At 49.9% G+C, this 21,528-nt stretch overlaps 1 protein-coding gene across 2 annotated transcripts in view; it reads right to left on the bottom strand.

Moving 5' to 3' along the window:
- Positions 1–12,831: 12,831 nt before the first annotated feature.
- ARID5B (AT-rich interaction domain 5B) overlaps positions 12,832–21,528 on the bottom strand; it is a 120,699-nt gene continuing 112,002 nt past the window's right edge. For both annotated transcript variants that reach the window (XM_075154273.1, XM_075154272.1), the window contains 2 exons: positions 19,346–19,544; positions 12,832–15,450 (listed from right to left, as the gene is read on the bottom strand). In XM_075154273.1, the coding sequence (XP_075010374.1) occupies positions 13,300–15,450; positions 19,346–19,544 (2,350 nt within the window). In that variant the 3' untranslated portion in view covers positions 12,832–13,299. The remainder of the gene's footprint in view (positions 15,451–19,345; positions 19,545–21,528) is intronic.

Consider the following 21,528-nt stretch of genomic DNA (forward strand, 5'->3'; position numbering starts at 1 on the left):
GTGCAATTATCACGTCCTGAGACAAGACGTCCGTGATGGCAAAGCAGATGGATGCTCAGCCGCAGCACGCTTCGGCAGCCTTTCCTGGTTTTGCTGCTGGGGGATGCTTTTTGTAAGTATTAAAAGATGAAGTGTTTGACAAACCACTTCACACAAAGTTTTTCTCCAAAGGGCCTCTCGCGCTTGTTGAAGGCAGGCTGCCGGGGGGGCTGCAAGGCCACCCCGAGCCACCCGGCTCCCAGGTCACCCCCCGGCCCGGCGAGTGCTCCAGTGTCCGTGCAGCCTCCCGGGAACCCGCTGGCTTTGGCAGCTGCCTGGAGGCCGCTGCCCGCTCCCCGTGTCCTCGGGGGACCGGCGGGCTTCGCCCGCTGCTCTGAGCACAAGTTGCCTCGGCCCCGCCGCTGCTTCAGGCAGACGGTGACCTGAGTCTTAGTTCCTCCTTCGCAGGCTCCTTGCTCAGCTCAAAAGCCCACGTAGGTTTTTTTTCTCTATTTAAGCTTCATTCTGAGTATTAAATGCTGTAAGATAAAAGCGCGCTACACAAGCACAGGAGGTGATCTAAACCAAACTGGGCTCCTAGGAATGGCGATACCCAACATTTACTTATGAAAATTAACATCTCCAGCCTAGCTGAGGCAGAAGCTCAGGAACTATCCAGCAAGCTTTGGCAAGGCTTGCGGACACACTGGAAAGCTTCGGCCAGGACGGCTGGCTGCAGCAGAGCGCCTGTCTGCTTACTGTCCTTAGCGCACGGCCTTCGCAGACAATGCTGAAGCAACTTTTAGAACAACTGTGGAAAGAGGAACATACTTCTAATGTGAGGCAATCGAGCCCAGCCCTCTCGGAGCCCATCTAGGTATTAGAAATAGTTGGGAGATTCTGACGAAAATCTGGGAGTGATGGGATTTAGGAAATTCTGATGAAAACAAACACTAATGGTACGTGAAATGCTTCACTCACCTGAAAGCAGATACTAATGGCACAGAAAAACAGGCTACAGTTGGAAATCTGAAGTCATTGTATATTAATAACCTAAAGTTAAAGCCCAAATGCTGTGCATTGCACAGAGAAGCTGGTATAAAGCCACCCGCCCCTCGCACTCCTGCGAGCCCCCCTAACTAGGGTGGGTTATACAGGCAGGATCAGCGCTGCCGAAGACCAAGCACCAGAGCGAGATACCAGCTTCAAGCACGTCCCTGATGGGCCAAAGGTGTTGGGTTTGCAGCGGCAGAGCAGGACGGACACCGCTCACCGACAGGTGTGCGACTCCGAAGTGTCGGTGTTCGACCCCGCATCCCTGCAGGAGCAGGAGCTGGGCTCTGCCTCTCCCCAGCCCTCCTCCTCCTCACTTGCCTTTTCCCAAGCCTAGCCCCGCTAAAATTGTACTGAAAGATCAGGAAAAATAGAGCTGAATTCTTCATTTCTGGATAATATCACCACAAGAAACCATCACCAACTCCTCGTGGAAAGCCACTCTGGTGCAAAAATACCAGTGGTCCTCTTAACCTCATTGCCCTCCTGGCAAATGCTGAGTCCTCGGTGTTCTAGAGATTAACAGAAATCCTCTTTTCGGCATTATTTTGTATTGGTCTCACTTTTTTGCTTATGAGACATTTAGAAAATGATTTGTCCCTCACACCCAAGGGCAGCAGCCCCACCACCCCGGCAGGGACTCAGTCTTGAGATGTGCAGCAGCCACAGCGAGCACACACGCACACTCTCTCTATATGTTAGTGCTGTATATAGATCAGTATTTTCCACTCCTTATTGACTGTTTTCTCCACCAGAAGTTCAGGTCCCCTCTAGGCACAGTTCCTCGAACGCTGCGGGTGGCTGGGGGGAATGCGGACGGGACGGTGGCAGCGCCCGACAGCCAAGCCCAGGGGCTGCAGGGAATAGCAAACACGTTGCAGCGCTCGGGCAGCCTCATTCTGTCAGCTTGAGCACCTACGGACGTCTGCTTACGCAGTCGCGGTGTGTTTCTGTGTGTGCCCGGGTACTTTGATTGCACCGTCGGTTTTTTCCAAATAAGTTTTGAAACTAACAGCAACCAAAATACCTGTTAAACAATCCTGACCACCAGGGACGGAGGAGCAGCACTCTCGGAGGTAATTATATATTCCATTATATATTTATATAATGAAAGTATATATATTTTTATTTATATAAATAGATATTTCACATATTTCATTATACATTTTTATAATTACATATTTCATAATTCCCACAGGCGTTATGAAACCCCGCAGGTGGCTGTAGGGGCGAGACCGCTGGTACCCCCCCAGGGAGGGCTGAAGGGCAGGACCAACCCCCCAGGCACTGGGGACCCCAGGGGAAGAGCACCGCAGGGTCGATGCAGAACAAGCCCTCCGCGAGGAGCCGCCCGTCAGAAGGCAGCCTTCCCCAGTCCTGCTGCGACCCGCTCTGCCCGCTGCCGCCTTTGCTCGCATGGTCAAACCTCTGGCACTCAGTCAAGTGGAGAGGGGAAAAAAAACCTCTCCACTAAAAATTCACCATCTTACTGTTTCAGGTGAGCACTGAGAAAACCATCCGCTTTATGCCCTCCAAGGAAGTTTCCCGGCTAAAACAGAGAACATCAGCCTGGATATTTGCAGTCCCAGCAGAAAGCAATCCTCTGCTCGCCTTCATTAATTTTGGGGGGAGAGGATGGGGAGGGGAAGCAGAGGGGGATGATGACACTGGGGCTATTTCGCATTCACTTTCTCCTGCATCGCAAGGAATCAGAAGTGGCACAGATTATTTTTGTCCCTCTTTGTAGGTCACCTTTAATAGAAATGTTAATAATGCTTGCTATCTGTATATCTGAAATCTTATATGGTAGCTCTGTAATTCACTGTCTTTATCAGCCTTCTTTAATGTATAATTTAATGCTTGTATAACTATTTTGTTTGGGTATGACTCTCAGAATTATGACTGAAAAAAACATCTGTATGCTAGTTAACTACTTTTTATGGAAAGTATTTCTTTCATGTTATTTTAAAACCATGGAGCCAGGGGAAGTATTTTATGGACCACAGAACCTCGCAGGGTAGTTAATTTCTGTTTGAGCTGGTTTCTCTGCTATTTTAAAGGGTGCCATCAAGATCATTGCTATTTCTCTTGGTTGGGAGCCAGCTGCCTCTTCTGCAGTTGCGACACATCCTCGCGCTGTTGTTAAAGCTGGGGAAAATAGTAAACACGGGAGCTGGACGCCGCGTCACCCCGTGTCCGTGGGCGGGAGGAAGGAAAGAGGGTCTGCCTCACCATCCCGGGCACCCCAGGGCAGCCACTGCTTGAAATTAAGCACTGAGGATGCTGCATCCTTCTTCTGATGGGCAGAAACTATTTCAGCCTGGGAATATGGGGAGAAAAACCAGATGACGACAACTCACGTACCCCCTGCCACGGGGCCCCGTCCCGGCCGTCCTGCCGGCTGGGTGCTGGGGCCAGGCGAGCCGGCGCGGTCCCGTGGAAGACGCTTTCTTCCCACAGGCAGCAAATGGGTCTCGGTCACGTGCGCGCCGTGGGCTCAACGGAGCATGTGGGCCTTCGCCGCACGCGTGTTAGCTCGGGGTGAGCACTCTCCGCTTTAAAAGCAGTAATTGGGTGGTTAGCTGAGCCCTAGGCAAGCTCGAGTTATGCACTAAATATTCTGCCTTTTGTTTCATAATGAATTATTTTGTGTATCTAAGCAAAGGGGTTTTTTTTTGGTCTTTTCTCTGCAGTTTGTTCCTAGCCTACTTGTCGGTGTGTGTTGAAATCTTTGCCTTTTGCTTATGAGGTCAAGCGCTTTAATCACGAGCAAAAAATTTGCGTGCTTTAGTCCTAAATTCTCTGAGCGGCTGCCAAATATAATTAGAAACAAATGGCTTTATTCCTCATTTGAGAGCTCCACAGACATTGGGGGGACACCGGGGGGAGAGCTTGCTTTGCCCGGCTGGTTTTTGGGGAGCTTGCAAACAAAAACACCGCCAGAAAAACCTGAGGAAGGCCTGCGAGAGGAGGACAGAGGGTCTGAGCCGCGGTGCGGGAAGCTGTGCGTGGGGGACGAGGCCCCCCCTGCGCGCCTGCTTTGCCAGCAGGTCAATATTTGCCCCCCATGGCTACCGGGGAGCAGAGGGGGCCAGAGCAGGGCACCGGCCCAGGAAAGCCGGACGGCCGCCGCCCGCCCGTGCAACTGCCCAGGCCGCTCGTGCCCAGGTCCAGACGCCTCGGCGGGAGCCAGGATGGGGTTCAGACACCCACGAGCAGGAAAGTGGAGGGGTTTGGCACCCCCTGGGCTCCCCTCCCCAGGTCACCAGTGGGTAAACCCCAACCAGACGCACGTCGTGCATGAATTACAAGGGCTGCTCCGAGCAGCACCAGTGAGCACCACCCATTGCAGGTACCCCTTCATCTCTGCTTAAACACGTCTGGGCTGCCGGTGAACTCAATTAAATTGTATTTAGGTGTATCCGTGAACCATCCACAGCCTGAGAGAGATGCAAGAGTTTCATCCCCCTGGGGTGGGATCCCACCGTGTCCATTACGCATACCTTAGTACTTCGGGTATGGGCTGAGAGCGCAGCGGGGCTGCCCTCCGCCTCTGCCCCCTGCCCCCCCAGGCAAACCGCCCCCCTCCCCGAGGTACTTACACAGCTCAGCCCCGCCGCGGCGCCTGGCTCGTGGCTTCCTCACGTGAGGGACATGGCGTCCGGCCCTGGGGACGTGGCATTGCCCGCTGGCACTGCAGCTCCCGAGCCTTGGTACGGTGGGCCCTAAATAACCGGGGGCTGTTGCTCATCCCTCTGGTGTCTCCCAGCATGAGGGGGTGTTTGCTGCGTGCACAAGCGCTTGGAGGTCACAAACCGCCTGTTTCAACAAACAAACAGTTTTGGCGCCAAAATGGCTAAAGAGCATCTCTTACTGGCTTGTACAAGATGCGAAGTTTTGCAGCATTGCATCACAGCCTGGCATTGCCTCACAGCATCACCTCACGGCATGGCATCACCTCACGGTATCACCTCATGACATGGCACCGCCTCACAGCATTGCCTCATGGCATGGCATCACCTCACGGCATCGCCTCATGGCACGACATCGCCTCACGGCATGGCATCACCTCACGGCGTCGCCTCACGACACGGCATCACCTCATGGCATCGTCTCACGGCACGGCCTCGCAGCATGGCATCACATCACCTCGCAGCGTCACCTCACGGCACGGCGTTGCCTTGTGGCACAGGCCTGTGGCAGAGGATGGGCGCTGGGGGGGCGGGGAGCCCACCACCACTGCCCCGCGGCCACACACATGTTCTGGAGTCGGGACTGCCTCAGACATCGGCGGGGGATTTTTTTTCCTTTCCTGAGTAAATTTCAGAGCAAGTTCTGTGTTTTTTGCCTCCCTTTCTTCAAGAAGACCCCCATGTGCTGGGCACCCTCAGCCGCCTCCTTTCCCGGGAGAGCAGCCCGCCCTGGGCGGGCTCTGGGGGGCACCCGGGGCGTGGGCGGGCGAGGTTCGCACCCCGGCTGCGGGGCAGCGTGGCCGGGAGCTGGTGCCCCCAGCACCCCATGGGACCAGGCTCGGGGCTGGGAGTCACGGTGATTGCTGTGAGACGACTAATTGGCTAATCAGCAATTTGTTAAACGCTTTTATGCTCATCACTAAAAAAAAAAAAAGCAGCTGTCGAGCAGCTCTGTCTCCAGGAGCAGGAGCAGGAGGAGGAGGGAGCTACCAGGATTTTTGTGCCCCCGTGTTATGGTGGGGAGGTGAGGCGGAGGGTGCGGCACCCAAGAACAAGGCACACGTGCCGGCCCCGCGGCCACCCGTCCCAGCACCTCCTGCCCACGGGGGAGCACGGGGAGGTCTTCGCAGCTGCCACCGCTCAGGACTTCCGGGTCTCCTGAATGCGGCATTTGTACCGGAGCCCTTGGTTTTCAGTAGCCACAAAAATCTTCGTGAATTTGTCTAATCCAGTCTTGAGCACGTTTGTGCCAGCGCCCCAGCCTGCCGGCCCTCGCGGTACGGGGGCTGCGGGGAAGGAGAGTCCAGCCCCGACGCACTGACCCAAGGAGAGGGGACATCCCCGCCCAGGCTTCGCCCCGACACTGGGGGCTCATTCCCCAGGTGAGACACTAGATGGAGCATCTAACAGCCTGAATAGTTTTTTGTTTTTTTTTTTTTTTTTAATCCCATAAAGGATAAATGGAAAAGCTAAATGAAAACGCAGATTAAGTTGTACCCAGCAGCCCTCCTGTCCCTGTCTGGTGGCTGGACATGCGCCGCCTCAAAAGCAGCGCCCGTGCCGGGGGCAGGAGGGGCATTGCCTGGGCCACGGCCACAGCCTTCTCCTGCGGAAATGCAAACCTCGAGTGGTCACGAGTCTGGGTGCACAGGAGGGCGACAGGGGATGCTTTTTTGGCCACTCCTTTTCTTTCCTTGAGGCCTTTCAGCCCTCCCAGGTTTCTCTTCAGCTGGGGAGGCAATATGCTCTGATAGCACCTCAGTTGTGAGCCTACCCAAACTGGGGAAGGCAGAGATACAGGCTCTGGTTTTCTTGCTCTGGAAAGAGCCGGAGGTGTCTGATATTCCTGGAAAGCCTGTGGGCGAGCACTGCATTTCCCAGAGCAATTACGGTGCCAGTGAGGATTACCGGTGATGTCTGTGCGTGAGCTGCTCTTCCCAGGAGCAGAAACTTTCCTAAAAATGTTCCTGAAAACTTCTGCAAGGAGCAGAGACACCGCTGGTGCGGCAGAGGCCACACGCCCCGGGATGCATCCAGGGCAGGGGGCTCCTGCCCCTGGACCGCCATCCGCTTCCAGCCTCCCATGCCCTGGCTGCTGGTGAAAGGCTTGCGGAGGTCCTGCGAGGTACCCAGCAGGTTTGTGCATCAGGCGTGCGGGCTGCCGTGGCCCAGAAGCCAGAAGAAACCAGAAGCGCTGCCCCCGGTCCTTCTGGTCGCGACTGCAAGGAGGGCGGCACGGGGCATTGCTGTGTGATCGCAGAAAGGCAAGACAGCAGAAGACAGAACCAAGAGCCCTCAGCCAGGAGAACTAAGCTGCAGTCAGCACCACCACCTTTTGCATCTCTGCTTTGCTTCAGACCCCCCAAACTGTTCATTTCCCACTGCTGACAGCTGAATCAAAAAAATGGTGCGACAAGGTGACAAACCCCTCGGTCGCAGCAAGCCAGCGGCACAGCACCCCTCGCCCTCGCTCAGACCACAGGACGTTTCGCTTTCAAAACCAGAAGTGGTTGCGAGTCACTAATACGGCAACAAACTTTTCCCAGGTGTAGCTCTGACCTCCTGCAGACCTCACCAGCCCGCGGCGGGGCCCGCTGCGCCCCGAGGAGGTGCCCGTGTTCCTCTGCAAGCCCTTTGGGTGATGTTAGCACAGACTCCTCCGCTCCATCGCTTGCACATGCACGGGGGTGCACCGACACCCGAGTGAGCCCGACAAACCCCCTGGGATGTGCCCAGCCCAGCCGAGGGAGGATGCCGCGACCCCTCAGTGCCACTCACAGGCCAGGCTCGTCTGGCTGTGAAAAGCTCCAGCGTGCTGCTCCTGGGGGTCTTCCTCCTGGCCACGCTCTGCGGCGTGGGTAGGGCAGCCCGACACACACCCCAGCACAGCAGGAACACGCAGCGTTGGCTTACGTTAATCCACAGACTAGGAAGGGCTAAAAAAAAAACAGCAAGGAAGCAAGCATGGTGCTGGAAACCAGGTTGCGTTGGCTGCCTCTGCAGCTACTGCAAAGGCCATCATCCGTACGTGCCCGCATTTCCCCCCACCTCCTTCAGGTGTTCACCAGTAGGCAACGTTTTCAATATAAGAACAGTGAGATGCCTCAGCTTGGCAAAGACAGAAGTGGATGGGGGAAGAGGTTTGCTAGAGGGTCCCATCTTCTCGCATAGCTTCACAGCTGGTGTGGGGACGGCACATATAGCGTGATGATTTGCTCTTTCTCACAATACAAGAATAAACAAGCACCACAGGAAATTATCAGGCAGCAGGTTAAACCAGAGGAAGGTTTATTCTGTCTCCTCATACACAGTGCATACTGAAAACATGGAAGTCCTTGCACAGCCTGCTCTGAGGAGCAAATGATTGACCGAGGACTCAGAGATCAAAAGAGAAGAGAGCTTGTCAAGGGCAATTAAGTGCAGCAGTGACCCTCTCACTGGCTCAGGAAGCGCCTCGCCGGGAGCCGTGCCGGTGGGCCACACCACGGGCGCCCGTCCTGCCCTCACGCCCGCTCCCGGACCGGCCCCACCGGAGAGGCGGCGCAGGGCTGCAGGGAGCTGCTCTGCACGGCTGTGTGCGGGGCTGGCCCAGCGTCACCCCGGCTTCCCCCGGGTGCAGCCAGCCTGTGCATCAACACGGCCCTCGACGGCACTGCGCCGCTTCACGTGTGCCCAACAGCCGCCGCTTCTCCCGAGCTGGTATTTCCCCTCATTTCCCAGCACACACAAGAAATGCTTTTTATTTGAGACTTTCCCTCAACCGCAGCGCGTATCTGGAAGCCTCATCTAAGGGTGACGTCAACCCGGCCTGTGCTCGCCCGGCTGCAGCACGGTTAGGGGAGCAGCTTCCCCGCTGCCTGTACTTCCCCACAGGCCGGGGGTTACGTCGCCCACAGCAGCACGTACCGTAACCGCACCCCGGCCTTGGCCCGTGGCTTGCGCTGCCCTCGGAGACACCGAGCGGGAAGGAGCTCCTTGGGCGCCGGCGCTAGCGCTGCAAACGGCCTCAGCCATGCGTGGTGCAGGGCGTGAAGCAGCAGCAGCCTCGGACCACCACGGGCCCACGGCTTCAGCTCCTGGGACTCCCACGGACGGGGAAGGTCCCCCCTCCACACACCCCCCAGGACCACATCGTTAAGCCACGATCCTGGACTACGGGGTGGCCCTAGCCACCCGGGCACGCCTGCCCCGCCGCCGAGACGTGCCGGGGGATGGCAGCACCCAGTCCTGACCTACAGCAAGCAAATGATTTTCTCAACTCCAGAGACGTGGAGCGTAACAGCGCCCAGACAGCGCTCGCTGTGGTAACGGCTTCTCAAAAGGCCACCAAGTTCAGGGGGGCTTTTTGGACCCATGAAGGAACAGAGTACAAATTAATTTTACTTGGTGGCTGTTTACTGTCATCAGCAAAATCACTAGTTAGCAGCCGACTCCAAAATCTTACTCATGGTTGCGCTGGGAAGAACAAGGGGCGATTTTCAGATCCCAGCTGGAGCCTGCAGTACCGGCGGGAAAAAACCCTGCTCTGAGATGCAAATGAAGCAAATTTGCTACTGGGGCCACTGGCTACGCATGGATGTTATCCCCTCAAAAGCTACTCCTCCCGTCAGCCTGGCCAGAGCCACACTTTAACGCGAGCACACTGCAAAAATAGAGGGGCACTGACTGAAGATCTTGTCTCTTCCTCCTTTAGGAAATTGCAAACTTCCATTTCTTTAATCTAATCATTTGCAGGAGGAGATATTTTCTGTAGAAAAGCCAATATAAGAGGGCTGAAAGGTCGGATGGGATAATATGTAATCCATTGCGATAAGGGCTGTTTACAGAATTATTAATCAAACACAAAAGGGAACAGATAGTAACATTTTTTATTAAATATTACAGTGGATCAAAAAGTACAAAATATCTTTTGCCTGCTATGTGATTGGGAAACTATTGGCACATAATACAGTATCAAAAGCATTAATAAGTACAATTTGGAAAACATACAAAAATTGAGTGTTTATAGTTGGCTCAGCTTTATTTCTGGTAGTGTTTAAACTAACGCAAAGGTTACTCAATAACCTTTTAAATGGGAAACTATATAATATTACTGGGCCATTTTTATATATACAAATCATCACCTTACAGAGCATATAGGCTACATAACTTGAATCACAAAAAGTATACAATATTTACAACAAAAGAAAGTTAAAAAAGTATAAACAGCTAGTAGATTACGCTGCCATTATTAGAACATATTTAAAACTGCGGGGCTGGGGGGAGAGGGGAGGAGGAGGAAGAGAACGAGTGAGATATCAACCACGTGCACAGCAAACACCGCAGGAAGCGCTGGCGGCGGCGCTGCCGATGCCGCCCGCCTCACACCAGCGCCAGAAGTCCCACTGCTCATGAAAATCACGACAACGGCAAAACCGGACCAGACGCGACCTCGCTGACCATGGCAAAGGAGGGGACCAGGCGGGGGGCGAGGGGACCCCAGCGGCGGTCTCCGGCGGCAGCAGCCCCGCGCCGCCCCAATGGGGCAGAGGTGTCGGCAGGGGCAGGCACAACATTCGCCTCCTGCACCAGCTCCGGGGGCTGCCGAGCCAACTCCTCTGCAGCTGGGCCAAACCCCTTCCTCGGCCCCGACACACCGGGCAAACCTCTCCTGTCAGCCAGCACCCAGCCGAGACAGACCTGCTGCAAAACGCCGGCTCGCTCCTCTCCAGCCTTGCTGGGGGTACGGATTTTACTGGGAGTCAGACCCTACTTCCCACGCGTTTCGCAAAGTCCGGCTCAGCGTGCGGCCAGAAGCTACACGCGAGCGGTTTGCTGCCGGGCCTTTTCCTTTGAATCTCACAACCCTAATGAATCCTGGACATAGTGCGTTTGAATTGCAACATTTCTTGGAACTGCCTCCTGCTAAATAGATTTATGACTCTATTGCCAATTAGATTCCACAGTTTCCTTTACAAACCTACCAATAACAATGGTTTGATTGCACAAAGAAAGGCTTGTGCAATTTCATTCAATAATAAGGCCCCTTGAACTCAAACAATGCAAACAAAGCCCCATTTAAGACATTAAAAAAAAAAAAAAGACTTTTCAGCCAATGGAGAATTCAATAGTCTTTTGAAAGATTTCCAAGATTTCTGTTAAGAGTTTTTAAACAAATAATGCACTGCTGCTGTTGGGGGTTTATGCTACCATTTCTTCTCCTTCACCCTGACGTTTTGCCCAGGATATTACGAGCTTCCCCAGCCAGCAGCGGCCAGTCTCCTCGCGGGGCAAGCAAGGAGCCTTCCTCCCCTCCCTCCGTCCCCCAGACCCGCGCTGCCTCAGCACGGCTCGAAAAAGGCCACCATCAAACTCCAACGGGACCTCACCAAACGGGAAATTGGACACTTCGCGTAAACAAATGCACGACTCCAGGACACACAACTTAACCGAAACAAGAAAGAGAAGCGTTTGCTTGGCCACACACACGACAAGCTTCTGTTTGCGTTGCTGTAGATTTTTATATTCTCTCCCCTTCCCCCCACCCTCTTCCCCCCCGCCCCCAAACCCCTGATTCTCACGTGATTCAGATCTAGTGCAACTTTACTAGAGATGTCCTCCACACTGCGGCCTCTGCCCGGCTGAGCCTGCGGTTCTGTCTCCTGCATGATTTGTGGAGCAGCAGGATGCTCTGCACTGGCACATCCATGTTCTAAGTTCTACTAGTCTGTTTATCGATCAATTAAATATAGTTTTACCACAGGAATATAAAGTATTTAATTGAAGAAGCTGGATCTTTAACAGTAGACGAGTATATTATTCTGGTTTCCACCTTTGGATATTAAGTATGATACATTATATATTGTATTTGGCTTCATATCACGGGAAAATTTAATGACATGCCTGGCATGCAAAGTGTTTCTTAGTAGTTTCCATTTTTCTTTTCATATTGATTACGCTGTCTTTGAACAGTAACTGAGATGGTTTGAATCACAACCAATTTTCACATTGTAAAAAGCCTCCAAGTCACACTTCGCTTTATCGATGTCTGTGCTCAGCTGCATGGTGGTGATGTCCTTCTAAGTGAACATACATCCATAGGGAAGCTCTTTCATCAGGAAAACCCAGCCCCTCCACGCCCGGGCTTTCCCCCTGCGAAAGGATGCCCAGGGAGAGGCTGAGATCCCCGCAGGGGTGTGGAAGGACCGTCCCGGCCACGGCACGCAACCCCCTAGCCATCCCACCGAGCCCGGCCGCTCGCGTGGCACAGGCCCCGTAAGCCTCTGATCCAAGTCACCATGGGCGCCTGTCCTAATTTCTGCAATTCTCGACATTCTCGCAAACCACAAATGCGTTTTCTGGACTCCTTTGTCATCCAGCAGCTTGTGCCAGGGAGGTTTTGTTTTCTAGACCGTTTCTCTGGTAGGCAGGAGGGTTTCACAGCCTAGGTAAGCTTAAGTACAACGCTCGACAAATTCACGGACCACGATACGGGAAAGCAAAGCTCGGTGGGAGGGAAGAGAAGCGGCGTAGGAGCCATCGCAACAACAGGAGGAGGGCGAGAGGTGCTCAGCACCTCGCAGGGGCAGACCGTGGGGAAAGGAACCTTGTTTGCATCCTTGCACCATAACATCACCTACAGTATGTTTATAACCATTAAGATTAATCTGAACCAGTTGCTTCAGTTTGTAAACAGTAAACGTTACCACAAAAACAAAACAAAAACGCTGCTCAAAAGTATAAAGAAACTGGAAAAATTACAAACACGTAAAAAAAAAAATTAGGACAGCCACAGCCTTTAAAAAAAGTTGCAGATAAAATGATACTGTTTAATTTAAAAAAAAAGAAACCCAAAACAAAAAACCAAACATAAAGAGCACAGAATATACTGGACAAACAAAACTATATAAATTATTGTGACCAAATGTGACACTGGTAGTTTACGAAGTGGATATGTACAGTCAAATTAAACAGTGTTTACCCTTCTGTTCTAATAGTGTTAAAATGAAAAATCTATTGCCGTTTTACTATACATTGCATTGATTGATCTTTAAAAGTCAGGAAAAGTTACCCAAAAAAGCACATCCACTGATTGTACGGATTCTCGGCCCGCTTCTCCTTTCCAGGTTCATCTCGAGTCCTTGACTCATTTGCAACAAGGCACGGCCTCTGGTCCTCGGCTCAGTGAAAGGCAAACGCAGCCCTCCCCTGGGATTTCAGTGAGCTCCGGACTGGGCCTGCACTTCCATGGCTCCCTTTGAACGTTTGCTCTTACCATACACAAGTCCTTTCAGAAAACACATATGCAAAATCCAATGATTTTTTTTCTTTCCTTCTTTTTTTTTTTGTTGTTTTTTTTTGGTTTGTTTTTTTTTTTTTTGCAGGGGCAGGGATAAGGGGCGAGGGGGCTGATGTGGGACCCAGAATTAAAGAAGCAGTCCTGTCTCCAAACTCCGAAGCGCTCCGCTGGGCGGGGTACGACTGTGTCCTGGTTGACAAAAATACAGATCGCTAAATCTGCGAGACATCGTCACAGGGGGAGGAATGTCGCTAACTTAACTTTTCTCCTCAGACCTTTTTTTGTGAGCGAGGGGGTTTACAGTTTTGTGCTGGGATGTACAGAGGACAGCTGGGAAGGTGGGAACGCGGCTTGAGGGTTTATAGCAGCTAAAGGATAAATGCTGTTATGCAAAAGGTCACCGTAGGAACTTCCTACAGGTGTTGCTGCAGCTAAGTGTCTGTACAGTTGCTGAGAGTTTGCAGGGGACGTGAGGAATTGTCTCTGCACCATGAAGGAGTGAAGAGCCAAAGGCTGCATCAGTGGGGAGAGCACGGTCTGATTTTTCAAGTACTGCAGGGGATGAGAATACCCGGGCGGGAGGCGATTGTTCAGCCCTGTGCACAGGCTTCCCGGATACAAGCCGGGGAAGATGGGGGCTGAAAGGGGAAATTTGTGGCTTTCCAGCATGCTGCCAGAATGGAGGCCGTGTGCCGGCTTGCTGCCTTCCCCCTCCGGGTCGGGAACCTTGTCTTTCGCCGGGGTCTCCTTTGGTAAGTGCAGAGGAGAGACAGCTCGGATTTTTTTTTCAGAAATGACTTTGTCCAAATCCTCCAGGCTCCGTTTTAAAGGCCGGGCAGCCCCCATGTTTTGAGGGCTCGTTCTGCGGCTGATGATAGGATGCACCATCCCCTCCATCTTCCTCAGATTCTCCAGCCTCTGGGCCTGCTGCTTCCCAGCCCTGTGGAGCAACTCGCTGTGTTTTTTCGGGGCGGCCATGGCCATGGGGGACACACGGCAAGCTTTGGGGTTACAGTCTAGGCTCACCGCCTGGCTGCTCGCAGCCTGGAACGGGGAGATGCCTTTGCCTTCTGGCTGGGCCATGGATGAATGAGGGAGGCTGGAGCCCGGAGCCTTTGCAGTCTGTTTGTGTATGCTCTTTGGAAGACTCAAATCTGTTGGCTGATCATCTGAAGAGGCCTCCACTGCTGCTTTTTTTTCTTGCTGATGCAAAGATGGGCGATAATTTAAATTTAGTTTTTCTTGGTGTTTGTGTTGAGTAAAAGTAGAAATATTTTCAGACTCTCTGAACATGTCCCGGGGGAGGTACTTTGATGTCTGTTCATTATTAAGGTGGTGTTCTGTGTGCCTATAAAGGCTGTGCAGATGAGGTGATGAATAAAAATCTGCCAAGAAAGTGGGCACATGGGAGTGCTGCAGTGCCCTTTTCTCACTCATTTTATCTTTGCAGTCCTGGATATCCGTCTTCGGTACGTACGACTCGGCAAGAGAACTGAGGTGATGTTTTGAAAAATCACAGCGCTGAGGATCCGGTTTACTTAGCATGTCATGTTTAAAAACGTCATTAATCGATTTCCTTTCTTCCTTGGTTTTAAAACTCTGTACGTGTTGTATGACTGAGGGCCTATTAATTGCTACAGGATCAGAATTAGGGGCGTGGGGACCTTGTGATATGCTTGAGGACAACTCATCTCTGCCGTTCAGTTTCTTTTTGCTGATCAAAGGTGGAGGAGAACCGTAAGGATAGCTACACGACAGGGCTGCCCCACTGACCTGCGACAGCAGCTTCTTCTTTGCCAGGGGTGACATGATGCCTGGATTACCCTTTGAGTACAGCAGCGGCGTGTAACCAAAAGTGGAGTCATCGTTCATGGACCCGGGCAGCTCCTTTTCCTTGAACATGTCGAAGTTCTGGACCACCAGTACTTTGGGTGTTTGCTTTAGTGCGTTGTGGATATCTTCGTTTCCCAGCTGGTCCACTTTCACCGTGCAGTTTGCAATGTAATCGGCCATCTCTGGCAATTTGTCGTCTTCCATGTCACTCTGAGTGGGCAGCTGGACTGGGAAAGCCGTGAAGGGCATTTCTGGAGGTTCGCTTTCTAAGCTGTCAGTAAAAGCTTTGTGTAGTCTCTGTTCAGGCTTTGTGTCTTCCAGGGCATCTGCTGGGGGATGTAATCGTTTTGTGACCGTGGCATCCAGCACGGTGTCTTCTTCCGGAGGCATGGATATACTTGAGAAAGAGGACGAGTGCTGAACCTCCTCCTTGGCTTTCTCACTGTTTGTGCTGTTTTCTGTCAGGTCTGTCTTTTCCAGAGGCAGTGGCCGAGCTGCCTCTGGTAAAAGAGATGGAGGGCCTTGCACGGGTTGTTTCATCTCTCCCGCTGTAGGATGTTCAGGGAGATTTTTCTGGTCTGCTGATTCCTGATCCTGCTCTTGTTCTGATGAAATCTAATAAAACGATTCAACAGACAGTAATAAGAATGCGGTGCGTTTCGGCAGACTGTTCATAAGATCATACACAGTACACTGTTGGCTACTTTTAGGGAAGTACTTGTCAATCACCTTGCTGGAACGTGAAGGCTCTAATGCCAGCTACTGGACTCAAACAAAGAAATGTACCGTAATGTTAAGAAACACACCGTCCCTGCCAGGGTCACAATAAGGCATTTCAAAGCAGCAGATGTTTGTAACCTGACGAGAGGCACCAGTGGTTTGACCAGATAGCTAAACGCTGAGGTTATACTCTCTTAAAATTAATTAGGCAAATGCAGGAGAGCAGATTTCATGACACAAACGATAAGGCTATAGAAATTTCTCCCGCTAGCCAACTTCACCTACGAAAATGACACAACGATTCCCATGTTTTTTCTTACATAAAGTCTCTCCAGCGTAGCTATCTTAAAATTCAGTGATCACAGAGAAGATCATTCACACCCAGTTCTGCATTAAAGTGTGAAAATGATAGAAATTGCATACTAGGAATCCCTATTGTAGGCAGCAAATCACTGCCACAGCTTAACTAGGACACACATTTTTTTATTAACGGATTAAAATGAAGTTGTCAACATTCAGTAAGCGTGTGTGCCCGCTATTACAAACATGGCTTTTATACGTTATCGTCAATGGGACTGCAGCTCTTTCTGCTCCCCCATTAATAAAGCTTGTGTGCACAATTCACACTATTCATCCCATTATGTAGCCGGCTGAACTGTGACCCGCAGAGGTCACCAGAGTGTCCCATCTGCGATCCAGCTGACTGACAGCCCTTTTCAAAACTGCTGTCACTCTCCTCTGACATGTCGTGGTAGAAGACAGTCATAAAACAGCAGCATTGTGTGAGCCCTTTATTATTATTGTTTTCTTTCTTTCTTCGTTGTAAAGATAAGACGCATCGAGAAAGTTATTATTATCTAAATGCTGTTTTATCGTCTGTCATAGGAGCAGGGGATCGGAGAAGGTCCTAACAAATCTAACCCGCTCAGAGATTTATTTCTTCACAGCTGCTTTTAAATATTCCTGTCTGTTTGGTTGGCCTATTAGTTACAGTGTCTGTTAGTCATCCTAACTTCTTTTTAAACTCATAGCTGCCTTTTGCAGCCAAATACCATCATTAGGTCCTTTACAAAGTACCATCGCTAGTCTCTTGAGCTTATAAAATTACAGGAAAATACCAGACAGATGAGCAAAGCAAGGAAGAGAAAAAAGAAAGAAATCGTATTTAATAACTGTACATTCTGCTCTTTGTTTCTGTTAAGCAACATTTTCATTGAAGTTTCAGCTATTGTGAGGAAATGTGCAGTCTAAGGCTAATAGCATTTTGTCTGGTATCTCGTTACATTGACAATGTCATTGTGATGGCAGGAAAACAGTGAAGAGTACAAAAGCAAATGGAACCCTAATAAATTAAAGTTATATTCTCTCCCTGCATACTTCTCATGGTGTACGAGTTGAACACGCAATTGAGCGGACCGCACATTTGTAACTTGATTACGCTTTTACTGCTCACAGCTACGGCCAGCTTCTAGGCCACATGCAGAAATGGTTTAAGCAGCAGCTTGGTTGGGGCCATGCCTGGATGAGGACTGCACCCAAATGTGGAGCCTGGCATGGGGCTCCACTGCTGGGGGACGGCTGGAGTGAGAGGGACAGGCAACCTTCTGCCCGGCTCCAGCAGACCTGGATTTCGCTCCACCCAAAGGAGCTGGACGTCTCCTGTCTGCTGGCCCCGTAAGGGCCACGTCCTGGGCACGGAGCCCTCCCTACGGCAGAGCACAGAGGAGCTCTGCAGCTCTGCACCCGCCCAGGGTGGAAGCATCCACCCCTGCCAGCCCCCTTCGCTGCTGCGGCTTCGTGTGACCACCTACCCGTACGTGACCTGCATGAAGGCTGAGGCCTTTAATCGCCCACCCTGATTAAACAGGGGCAGGACATGTCTTCCATCCCAGTCAGGGAGGAGACATTAATTCTGCTATAAAAAGAACCATTTTACAATGGGAAACTGCTGTAATTGTACATCTTTATTGTCTCGTCTAGGCTCCCTACATTTCCGATAAGCGCAGCTTAAGAACTCTTCCTGCAAACCACACAAAAATAACTGCAGTTTAAGCAGCAGGAAGTTTGAGATAGGGAACAACAAAAGCAAGGAAATTCGAAGTTAAGGCTGACGCTCTGTTGCTGACTTGTTATGTTGTGCTTGGCGGTGCAGGTACGGATAGTGTGTAACGTATCTTGCTGATCCAACACCCCTCAATAAATAACCAGGCACAAAGGAATGACAGGGAAAGGGAGCACAAGCCTTCACTTTGCGTCTCCTTGCTTTGAGCAACTTGTGTTGCAACCTTCCAGTGACTGAAGCAGGTCTGTGCGCACTCTCCTCTCTATGTATTTTTCATCAGAAGTGGAGAGGTTTTCCCCCAACAGGGTTCCCTGCTTTAAAATTACAGTGTGAGAGAAAACAAAAATACCCTCCCCTCTCTGTGGGGTGCTCTTACATTAGATATTAAAGGTACTGTTGATCAAGGCAATTTAAAACACAAATTCTGGTTTGGATGGGAGATGAAATTATCCTTGTAAGCACAACTTAAAAAGGTAGTGGGACATGAAAACAAAAATTTTCTGTTCTCAAAATTGGGTACACAAAGTCTCAGAGGCATCCGTGTTTACTGGTCGTGCATTGTTTTTTTTTAAACAATGAGGAGGAGGATTGTTGGTAGCTGACTCAATACCAATTTCCAAACTGGTTTAGAAACAGGACTTATGTACCTGCCAGACGGCAAGGAAGTCGAAGGAGCAGCCGTAGTCTGCCGGGCATGTCATGTGTTTCAACATTCTTTAAATACTTACTTTCACTGCAACGCCTTGAAGGCTGCTGTGATCTGGCAGACCGAGACAGGAAAAGCAATGTCTTGTGTAGGGGTTGCGTGTGAGGAGCTTCACACCTCGTTCATACAGGGTGCAAGCAGGGCACGGGAGAGAGTGGGCAGGGTGTGCAAAAGAAAGGGCTTAAGTTACACCGGAGCAAAAACCCCATTGATTTTCTATCACTTAACAACACGTGAAACTTACTCTTATTTGCAGACAAATATGAATTCTACTGACCTATCTTTCCCCGGGCTGTGAACATAAAATCTGTTCCAAGAGGGCTGTCCTATGACTGCAGGTAATGCAGCTCTACGTGGAACCCGGGGCCTGCCCATGTGAAGCAGGTGACAGAATAGGAACCTATCTCAGCTGGAAGCCATCTGTGGCATGTGAGAGGGAAGTCGGTCTCAGTTAAGGCTTGGAGGGTGTTTCCCTCAAAATCTGACCTTTTAATCCAAAGAGAAATTTAGTATAACACAATAAAAATCCTGGGGAGTGATCTGTTTTTTGACAGACATACGTACATCTGTGAGCATGGAAGGGCTGATCCAGAGGTTACCATTATAAAAATCAGCTGTGTCCAACAGTTACCACAGTATTATCAACAGTATTAGAGGTTCCCGCACCCTATACTTAGATTAGGAAATAACTGTGGTAGTTGTGTGGTTTCCTTTTGGCAGCTGCTGATCTTTTAGTGGTGACCACTGTATAATACAATGAGCAGTAAATGGTACTTGTTACATCCAGCCTTGGTCTTCTGCCATCACTGCTATGCAATATGGAGCTAACTGGTTGCTGTTTGTAGCCCAGCAAAATCCCAGCACAGACAGTACCGCAACAACTGAATTTCCATTGCCGAGCAAACTCAAAGGCCAGCTGGTTGGAATTCTCGAGTTTAAATTATGTATTTTACCATTGGATTTCACATGATTAAAGCTGTACATTTTTGATTGAAAAGTTGAAAAGCAGGAAAGCAACCAACCTCGGATGCATCTTGGGGTTTCTGTGCATTATCTTTTTCCTTCTTGCTCTTTTGGTTTTCATTTTTGATGCGTTTTGTTCCAGACACTTTTGTTTTCGCTTCACCCTCCTGGGAACTGTTATCCTGTTTTCGAGGTTTCACTGGAGGCAGTGGCTTATCTTCCTCTCCTTTAATAAATCTTTCATACGGCAGGATTAATCTAGGGGATTAAGGAACAAATAATTGATCAGATTTTGCCATTCTAGCAAAGAACAAAATGTATCTGCTATGAGCAGTTTACTTAATAAATCCATTTTCTTCCATGCCATAAAAGCAACAGTGTAAACTCTACATCTACAAATCCAAGTATGATAAATCAATTTATTTGGCAAGATTATCATGCGGCGTAAATTCAGTAGAGTTGGAGTTGGTGTGGATCAGTTGTCAGTGATGCTGCAGTGGTTTGTGCGGCTACACCAATTTGTACCAGATGAGGATATAAGCCACTACGTTTTAGACTGATTTTAAAAAAACAACCCACCATTTATTTTTATTTTCCCTCCCTATCCTTAAAAGCATGCAGCAACCCCCAGGAAAACACCTACAAAGCCACAGCCAACTTGATAACAGCTACACCATTTCCAGGCTGGTGGTTCCCCTGCATGCAAGGGCGAGCGCCAGGAACTCTGCAGAAGACGAGAGAGCAGGGCTGCAGGAAACCTGCGGCGGTGGGCACAGCACCCGGCACGCCGCAATCGGCACCAGCCCACCGCCACCCCTCCAATGCACCCATACAGTGACAGTCACCACGACCCCTGCCTTCCCCAGTGAGTCTTTTTGTAGGAAAGAAGGAGAGAGGGAAAGAGTTAAAAGCGAAGGAATTTTTCACTGTGGAACTGTCCTCCACAAAGTGCACGAAATCGCTTTAAAAAAGCAAGGAACAAAGACAAACAAAAAATACCCTCCCCCGAAAGCATCAAACACACTGAGTTTAATCTATCTGTTTTCCCTTTGCAATTCTTGATCTGAAAGGAAAAATAACTGATATAATTAAAAGGGATGGATTGCATTACAATCTCAGTTTCAACTTCAGTGATTAAAGTTTTTATAATGCATTTGGTATGATTAATGACTCACTGTGGGATTAATACAAGACTCAGACTTTAAAAATATGAACTTTAATACAGCAAACATAATTTGTTTTAAAAAAAAAAAAGACAAGTTGACTCCATGAAGAAAATGTACTTTGCTTATAAACAACATAAATCTGTTCAAATACCAGGAATCCTTAATTATCTTTAATCTAAGACTCCAAGGCAGAAACCTCTTTGGTTCAGATATTCGTTTGTTATCCTAGAATCAGTTTCTACGCATGCAATTTTGATTTACATACTTAGATGTTCAAACACAGTTTGGGCTTAAGAGAGCAGAAATTAGATTGCTCGTGATCATAATATTTTACATTTTAATAAAATACAACATAAATTATGTTAAAATATAAACCTAATTTATGCTATATTAGAAACAAAATTCATTAACTGAGCATGCTCTGACATGGTATGTGCAAAGAGGCGTGAATAATACTTTCTAGCCCTGAATTTGGCAGGGCTCCAGTAATGAAGCTAAGCAGAGCCCACAGGGAATATTCATCTTCAGATCCCATTACAAACTGAGTTTAAACATGTTACAGCTGCTAAAACTGGAAACTGCTCCCTCTATGCAAACTTAGCAAAATAATACGTAGTTGCCAAATACCTGCTTCCCACTGTAATATTACAGTTAATGTTTATATAATAAAAAGCATAACTAAGCAGAATAAGAAAAAAATAATCTTGTTCATACTTGAGGCTGCTACATTTCATTCGCAAAGCGCAAATATTGGTGAAAACACCGAATTCCTCCCTGCGCTGCACAAAGAGCTTTGGACTTCACTAGAGGCAAGGTTGGGTTTCACACAGGGCAGCGTCGAGGCCGCTCCGTCATGTGTTAAATATTTAAAATCGCTTTTAATAAAAACACATTTTATTACAATAATTGTTAGCACTGCGAGGGGAGTGTTTGACTTTGTTTTGTTTCCATGGGAACGCGTCGCCCATTAAAAATCTACATATTCCACCCGTAAAGGTTTCAGACGCTGTCCCGCGCCCCACGGGAGACGGAGACGCTCCCGGCCCACGAGCAGGCCTTTCCATGAAAGATGCCGC

Source organism: Calonectris borealis, chromosome 7 (genome assembly GCF_964195595.1).
Source record: "Calonectris borealis chromosome 7, bCalBor7.hap1.2, whole genome shotgun sequence".
Lineage (NCBI taxonomy): Eukaryota > Metazoa > Chordata > Aves > Procellariiformes > Procellariidae > Calonectris > Calonectris borealis.